Below are 8,746 nucleotides of genomic sequence, written 5' to 3' on the forward strand. Positions count from 1 at the left end.
GAGGAGCTTAATTCACTGGTATTGATCTGAAAAGCTTTTGTGGCTGATGTTTCATTCTGGAAAGAAAGAGAACATTAGAAGACACAGGTTGTTGCACTGGAGAAACTTCCCAAGGGGAAGAGAGAACAACTAAGACTGATAACATAGAGCAAAAGTAAAATAGGTGTTGAGTTAAGCCTCTTCTGGTGTCACAAAATTATGTGGGCACATGGTTCTTATCCCCCCCTCCTGCCACAGTGATGGAAGACACCAAAGGATGTAGCTGAGGAGCTCCTAGTTTTTTAATTGCAATTTCTGTTATTTCTAAACATTTGCATTTTAAGACAATCCAAACCTAGATCATGGGTGTTAGCAAAAAAAGCTCTGAAAAGTACCAAAAAAACCCCCTACCTAATACCCTGAGATTGAAATCCAAGGCATTTCACAACTTCAAGCAGTCACTTTCAACACTAAGCTGCTTTTAAAATGATAAATTGACCTGTATCTTGCAGGACATGAGATGGTTGGATACTAAAACTGGAGATTTTAACCGTAATTCCAAGTGCTGTCAGTTGCCTCCTATTATTCTGGGGTTCAGGTTATTTACTGTGTTCTGGCTGATGTCAGAGCACTCCCCTGCAGCTGCCACGTGTCTGAGAGTTGCCACATGTTGTTTGCCTTATGTTGGTTTGTAAGGAGGAATTCAGGTCTTGTTACAGCGTTTCAGTTATTTTTAATATACACAAAAGTGTTACACATCTACATAAAATATGCATAAAATATACATAATGTATACATAAAACATACATAAAATATACATAAAATATACATAAAAGTCCGTGCTGGGAGCCTGCAAGCATAACTGGCAATGGGATCACGGTGTCAGAAATCCTGATGGAGGAGCAGGGTCGTTGGATGGGTGTGAACCATCTGTGCTCCCCATCTGATAGTGGGGTGCCTCTGGTTGGGTCACTCCAAACCTGGGATTGGATTCCAGGGAGGTGTCCCAGGAAGTTATGAGCCGAGAAAACACGGTGGGTACCTCAGCAGAAACAAACTGGAGCTCGTGGTAAAGGCAGATAATGTGCTCACCCAGATTTGTGTCAGACTTTCCCATCCTAAAACACTTCCCTACCCAGTTTTTGTAGCTGCTGCATTATCTGGAGGAAGCTTCTTTAAAAACAACATCAGAAAAAACAGCTCTCCGCTAATTCTCTTTCTTTTTTTTTCCTCTCTCTCTCTCGCCACCTCTGACTTCAGATAACGTTGAATTCTGCAAAAATCAAACTACCTAACTTGCCTCAAGGATCTTCCTCTTCTGCAGGGTCCAGGCAAAAAATCTACGAGCTCTGTGTGTGTCCCAATGGGAGGTTGTTCCTGTCTCAGGCAGGCAGCAGCTCCACCTGCCAGATAAACACGAGCGTCTGCCTTTGAGAGACAATTTGCAGTGGGGCATCGCAGGCAGCACAAAAGCCAGTTCTGGTCTCACAGATCCAGCTGCCAACTATTTTTACTAGAACACAGAAAGCCTATCAAAGACTTTTTTTGTGTGTGCGCGCGCGTGTGTGTGAATATATATATAAAAAATATATATATAAGATATATATATATATATATCCTCTGTGTAAAACGATGTTTCAGTACAAGGAATCCCAGGGTGACCCTGTTACATTTGTGTAGCATTTCTCTCTTTCCCACACCAAAATTTACTGGTACAATCTGCAGAATTGGATCTGATGCTCCCCTGGACCCTTCTGTATTAATACAGTGCAGTGATCACCCCTCGTTTTTGATCATGTTCTCAGAGCAATGGGATTGCTGGCTGGGCAAGACCCTGGAACCAATGCAGACCCACCAGCATCCAAAGGGAAGAGAAGCATCTCTGATGATTTTTGCGCCATTAAATCAGTGGCATGAAAAATAAATAATTTAAAAAACAACAAAATAGCCAGATGTGCTTGTGCTGATCACTTACAGTGATCCAAGATACCTGAGGTTAAATCACTCTTTAATTACTCGTTAATTATCACCCAAAGCATGGCTCCCTGTTGGGAGAGATGGATGCACTCGGCCAGTAGAAGAGTCCAGACCTTTTTGCTGAAATAATAAATGTAATTTTCTGAAGGGATTCAACACTTGCCTGTGCATGGCCAAGGGTGCCTTGTGCTATTCAGGTGTGACACATCAGGTCTAACACTTATGTAAAATCATCTCTGTGCTGGCAAAACTGATGCTGTATTTAGTTATTGGAAGGAAAAAATTGTGGAAGTTGGACTAAATAGAAAAATCACGAACCTCCTTTGTTAACAGGTGTCCTGGATCACCCTACACACTCCCCATTAACACCTTTAATTTTGAACATATTTGGTGTGAAGGTGTGAAGATTTAAGATTTGGACATTGCCTAAATACCGGTAGAAACAGAGGAAATCAACTAGAAACTGAGAAAATCATAAAATTAAGTGTATAATGTAGGTGCTACACCAGAATTTTTGTCATCTTTTTTTTCAAGATATACAGTTCAGGGTCATTTACGTTTGGTAGAAACTGCAAATATCAGAGATGCTGACAATGAAAGACTTTTTTAAAGGATTTATAAAGATTGTGACAAAGCCAGAGTACTGAAAGGAAGGGCTTTGGATGCTGGTTCCTCTAGAATTTGAATCCCTAAAACTCTGTGGTTGAATCTTATCATGGTTGGATTTTTTCCTTATTTTAAATTCTAGGAGTCACAGGCAGGATAAAACACAAAAATCTGATCTGATAACAATAAGAAGAGTCCAGATCATTGAATTCTGACCCATAATTTCATCCACATGCGTGTAAAAATCCTTTAAAAACCCAAATATACCAATTATGGCAAAAGTTTCCAAGTCGCAGTAAATCTCACGAGGACAGCAAGGTTTCTAAGCCACTGAGATGCTTTTGAAATATTACCTCATGTGCAAATAAGACAGATCTGTGCCCATCCCTAGTGATACCTAACCAAAGCTGGTATTCTTCAAGTGATCTTCAAGATAAAACATAGCTGACAGAAATCTTTAGAAATAATTTAGCCCATTCATTTTTTTCACAGCTTTTCGTGTATTTTCTTGTAGTCTTGAGAGTACCAGGATTTGATATTTTTTTTTCCCTTTTTTAAATGAACAATTCTGGCTTAATCCAAAACTGATTGGACTCAAAGAGAAGATTTCTATGGAGTTTAGGTTAGATGTGTTCCTGCCTAAGAAAGCAGCACTCCCAAAAAAATTTATTCCTGAAAGAGGATGGAATTATTTACTTCTATTTCAGTAATGCTTTCCGATGAATTAACGAATTCCAACTATTTGTTAATGAATGATTCCTGTAATTATTATGTCTTGAGTCAACGTTTGAATGCAAAGGGTCACCCAGGGTAACAATTGTATTGGGACACAGGTCTTTACCATCTCTGTTCAAAGAGGGGAATTGTGCCTATGCCTTAAGTCAATGCACTCAGCAAGGAGAAGCACATCATATTTATCTTGTTAATAAATCTAGTTTATTTGGGGGGAGGGGCAGGAGGGTGTCTTGGGAACTGGTTGTGCAACTTAAAACAGATACTGATGAAATACATTAAGACTGTAGGGGCACCTAGAATGATACAGACTTTTTTTTTTTTTTTGCCATGTTAAATATAGCAAAATACTGTGTACGTTACCTCTGGGACCATGACTAAAGTCCCATTCATAGTCCTACATTTACTGTAGAATTTTTTTCCTGTTTCGTTGAATACTGATCACGAACCTCACAGCAAGCATGGCCCAGTCCATAACCAAATCCTGTGTGAGCAGTTGGAAGACACGTGCTGCAGGAAGAGTTCCCTGTGCAGAAAACGAGTCAGATCAGCTCTTCCATCCCTGGGAGTATTCAGGTGGGTGAGGAAGGCGGGGCTGGACACAGGGACTGGTCCATCAGGGATGCTGCATCCTGGTTTCTGTGCTCCGCTCCGGACACACCGGTGGCTCAGCCCTCATCCCTGTGCCACCCTCTGGCTGCTCCGCTGAGGATTTCCATCCTAACAAATTAATTTCGAGTGGCTGCTTTTCTCAGCTGGGCTCTTGGATGAGGTTATTACCTTCTCATATCACAACAGCCATGAGACTGCTAAGGACATTGCTATCTTGGTGTGAATTTCTGCTGGGGGGCTGTTAGGAAATGACCTTAACATCTGTGCCATCACTGCAGATGCTTCTCTGAGGTGAACAAAGGGTACCTTAATTACACCTACTGAAATGAATTCTTGCAGTTTCAATATATTTTACAACCATGTTTCCATCTTAAAAAACATGAAATTATATGTTGTGTTGAAATGTGAGGAATTGTTGCTAGAAAGAATGAACCCCTGCAGGGACTTGTAGATCATTTGAACACCACTTGAGTTTTAAGACAGTGGTTTGGGCGATGCTGCCTGTGCTGTTCAGCAAGTGGCAAACATAAATACAGGCTGGGCAGAGAATGGGTCAGGAATGTCCCTGAGGAGAAGGACTCGGGTTGTTGATTGAGAAGCTCAACGTGACCTGAAGTGCACTCACAGCCCAGAAAGACAATCCTGTCCTGAGCTGCATCAAAAGCAGCCTGGGCAGCAGTCAAGGTGGGGGATTCTGAGCTCTTGTGACACCCCACCTGCAGTGCTGTGTCCAGCTCTGGGGGTCCCTCCATCAGAAGGATGGCGACACATTGGAGTGAGTCCAGAGGAGGCCATGAAAATGCTCCAAGGGCTGGAGCCCCTCTGCTCTGGAGCCAGGCTGGGAGAGCTGGGCGTGTTCACCTGGAGAAAAAAAGGCTTCAGGGAGAACTTAAAGCCCCTTCCAGTGCCTAAAGGGGCTCCAGGAGAGCTGGAGAGGGACTTTGTCAAGGGCAGGGAGTAATGGGACAAGGAGGAATGGCTTCAAACTGACAGCAGGCAGGGTTAGTTTAAATATTAGGAAGAAACTCTTGGCTGTGAGGGTGGTGAGGCACTGGCACAGGTTGCCCAGAGAAGCTGTGGATGCCCCATCCCTGGAAGTTGGATGGGGCTTGGAGTAACCTGGTCTAGTGAAAGGTGTCCCTGCCCATGGCAGGGGGTTTGAACTGTATGATCTGAAAGGCCCCTTCCATCCCAAACCATTTGAGGATTGTATGCAAGCAGAGCAAACAGGACTGTGTCTCAGATCCCAGGGGAAAAACGGGCATTCTGTTTAAAAAGCTGCCTCCAAACACATCCAGCTCTCTCACACTCCACAGTTTGTAGCTGGAGACTGTTGTGGAGTGGCTGATTCACCTCACTCCCTTCTCCTCCTGCCTTGCCCAGATATCCACAGTCACTGTACCTGTGTGGGCTGCTTTTCCCTGAATCCATTTAAACCAGAGCTTCCCTGCCTGGAATTTGATCCGTATGCTCTACCTTCCAAGGATAAAATGCCAAAACCAAATCAGGGTTGGTGTATTTCATTGTGAATGGAGCCTGAAGTTTAGTTCAGTTGACCATTTGCTATTTGGGAGGTGGGGTTTATATCAAAGTGGTGTTTAGTTCTACCTTGCTAAGGCAAGGCTGGTGGTGAATTTATTTCTGAGGTCAGTGGAAGAGATGGTGATGACTTCATGTCCTGAGCTGGGAGCTGGGCAGGTAACAGCTGAGGGCAGTGGGAGCACTGCCAGCCCTTGGGGTGGCTGTGGGAACTGAACCACACCATGCATTGCAGCTGTGAGCACTAAAACCCCCCCCAAATGCTAGTCAAGGGACTGTGCCACCAATGTCAGGGTACCCGGGGCAGCCATGCAGGATTCATAAATGCATTTATGTATGGTGGCTCTTCATAGGACTGCAGGACCTTGTCCAATTTGCTGTAAATGTGACACTTAGGAGAAGGTCGGGAGAATGACAGTGCTCACCTGTGCTGGAACCTTATCCATAGGCAGTGTCATAGCTGAGGTAGGATGGTTCTTCTAAAGCAAAAAGACTTTGCCATTAGAAAGGCAGAGGTTCTGATAATGGCTGTACATCTGTATCCATTCTCCAAGTTTCTTTGTGGGGTTTTTTCGCTGTTGGTTTGTTTGGGTATTTTAGACATTTTGACATGAATTACCCAGTAGTCAGTGAAATGGGCAGCTAAAGAGTACAAGGAAATGTTAACACTAAGGGAAGTCATCAAAAGGGGAAGCCAGTAACTACTACAATCTGTATAAAGTCTCTCCTAAATATTCATTTTCAGCAAACTGAGTATGTGCAAGAGTGATATATATTTGGTTGCCTCAGTCGTGTGCTGTGAAACAACTGTGTTTTAGAAGGGTTGGAGGTTTTTTTCTCCTCTTAGGGTAAATATCACATTGCACAAACAAAAAGTTTGAAGGCATAAGCCTAAAAATACAATCTGCAATATATGGTACAGCAAAACGATGGCTAAATAAAAAACCCTCCCTAGAAATTGCTCCAAGGTTAAAGAGAGATTCCTGGGGAACTTGTGAAGATGTCAGGCTAGCTCACATCATAACCTAATGAAAATTAGTTTTTGTTGTCATAAGATGCTCACACATGCACACAAATACACACACACACACATTGTTATACACTTGTTTACAACACAAGCCAATTTTCTTTATGTTTGTTCTTATGGCTTTAAGTTTCACATTGTGAAAGAGAGTGAGACAAAGACCAAAGACTTCAAGAAATTCATCCCTCACGCCTGAAATGCATTAACTTTAATGGTGCTTTTTTTGAACTGAGCAGGAAAAATGCAGGTGTATCATGAAGCTGCATTTGAGAGAATAAAGTGGCAGGAAGGCTCTAACTTGGTTAATGGGGAGAGGAGGAAATAATGTGAAAAATCTTGAAATGTGTGCAGAGGGCGAGGTTATCTGAAATTTGAAACGTGAAGAAATAGCCCAGAAAACTCAAAGACATCATCCTGGGCTGAAAGTATAAATAAACTGAGTAAATGGTGCCAGCTGCTCACTTACCTGCACTCGAGCATTAGCAGGGCAGGAGCTCCAGTGGCTGCTCAGTGGAGAAGAGTAACTGCTGCAATGATTTCATTTTAGAACTACCTACAGTAAAAACAACAACAACAAAAAAAAGAAGTTAGAGGCTGTGCTCTTTTTTATGGCTGACATTTTAAATTTCGAAATGTCATCATCCAGAATTCACCCCAGCAAGCGCCGGGCGTGTTCCTGCCGAGCTTTGCCAAGCACTGCTTTGGTGCTTTTTGAATGTGAAAATACCAGCCTTTTTATTGCCCTGGCTGTTCAGGAACGTGATCCTGGCAACAGTTCCATTTCCCCCATTTTAACCTTTTTTTCCTCAGCTCTGAAATTGCTGTGTAATGTTTTGGTAGCTGGTGTCCTGCTCTCAAACCCAGCAGCCCTGAAATCCACATTGTGTCACATCTCAGTCACACAGACCCCCAAAACCTGCATTTAGCAGTGGCACTGCCATAAAACTGGGGACATTCAGGTAAATTCTGCCTGGCAGTTGCTGTGTATCCACAGCTGATGTAGCCAAGTTTATGGCTGTGGGTGGAGCAGGGTTAAACACTGATGTGGTGGTGAGGTTATTCAAGCAAGAGTGGAGTGAATTAAACAAGGCAGGTAGGGGGGAAGTGGAAGAAATGGGGACAAACATCACCCTAATCACAGTAATGCAGTCAGCGTCTCTGTCCCTTTGCACTATTATACTTTAAATTAATAACATCCATTTTACTAAATATGGTGGCAATTATGCTTGAGCTTTTCATGGAGCTCAGTGGAATTACTGTCACTGAAACCACTTACAGCTAGGGCTGTTCAAGATTGCTGGGATGTTGTTTCCATCCACAATAACCACAGTGGCTTGGGGCTTGGATAGAAATTAGAGTGAATAGGTAGTATTTAGAAAGCTTTTAAGTCTGCTGTGGTTGAGAGGCCCCTGGTTATGCACATCCAGCCCTGAGGCTTTATCATTTCAGCCTCTCTTGTCCTGCCACTTGAATTGTGTTGTGCCCTTGTGAAAAGCGACACACGGTATAAAGAATACAGGAAAAGATGGATATTTAAAGCTGCAGGATTTTTATCTGAAACAAAGAAGGAAAAATAATTATAGTGCCCCACTGAGATTTCCCATCCAAATCACTTTAAACTAGAAGTGCAAGTCCCTTAAAAATTAATTCACTACAAGTGTCATTCCTGCAGCAAAGTTAGCACTGGTGTCCCTCCCAGGAAATGTCTCACCTTATTGCAGCTGGAAGCCCTGTGGTGGCTGGGATTTTGGGCCACCAGCCAGGACTGATGGGCTGCCTGTTCAGAGGAAGTCAGATTTGCTCTGAGGTAGCTGATCTCCATGGATTGAGCTTTTGTTAGCTTTTAACTGGTATTAAAGAATAGGAGGGGTAAGTCCACTGTGAAGTGATATGTAATTGTATGTTTGCCTCGCATTTAGGTGGTTGAAACTTTCTGCCAGGAAGACAAAATATCAGGAGGAATTTCTGTGAAAATGTTACATTTACATTGTGCCACCAAATGCTTCAGATAAAACATGCAGCTTTAGCTAAACAATCTTTTCTTCCGAGATTAAAAAGGACTCTTTGGAGCCTCTCATCGGGTCCTACCCAAATGGAAAGTTTTACCATTTTAACATGTTTGTCGTCATAGGAACAGGCCCATTGCAAAGCACAATTCAAGTGCATCTTTGCATGTAACAGGAATTTTAAATTGCATTGTACTCTTACATTTTTTTCCTCTTTCAAAGGCTTAACCACTGATAGGAGATAGAGCCCTCTGAAACCTAATTCTGCTAA

At 42.7% G+C, this 8,746-nt stretch overlaps 1 protein-coding gene across 5 annotated transcripts in view; it reads left to right on the forward strand.

Annotated features, from left to right (window-relative positions):
* SGCD (sarcoglycan delta) overlaps nt 1-4,331 on the forward strand; it is a 259,400-nt gene extending 255,069 nt beyond the window's left edge. For all 5 annotated transcript variants that reach the window (XM_017728137.1, XM_017728139.1, XM_017728138.1 and 2 more), the window contains one exon: nt 1,240-4,331. In XM_017728137.1, coding sequence (XP_017583626.1) covers nt 1,240-1,413 — 174 coding nt within the window. In that variant the 3' untranslated portion in view covers nt 1,414-4,331. The remainder of the gene's footprint in view (nt 1-1,239) is intronic.
* The last annotated feature ends 4,415 nt before the right edge of the window (nt 4,332-8,746 follow it).

This window comes from Corvus brachyrhynchos, unplaced genomic scaffold, assembly GCF_000691975.1.
Source record: "Corvus brachyrhynchos isolate BGI_N302 unplaced genomic scaffold, ASM69197v1 scaffold21, whole genome shotgun sequence".
Classification (NCBI taxonomy): domain Eukaryota; kingdom Metazoa; phylum Chordata; class Aves; order Passeriformes; family Corvidae; genus Corvus; species Corvus brachyrhynchos.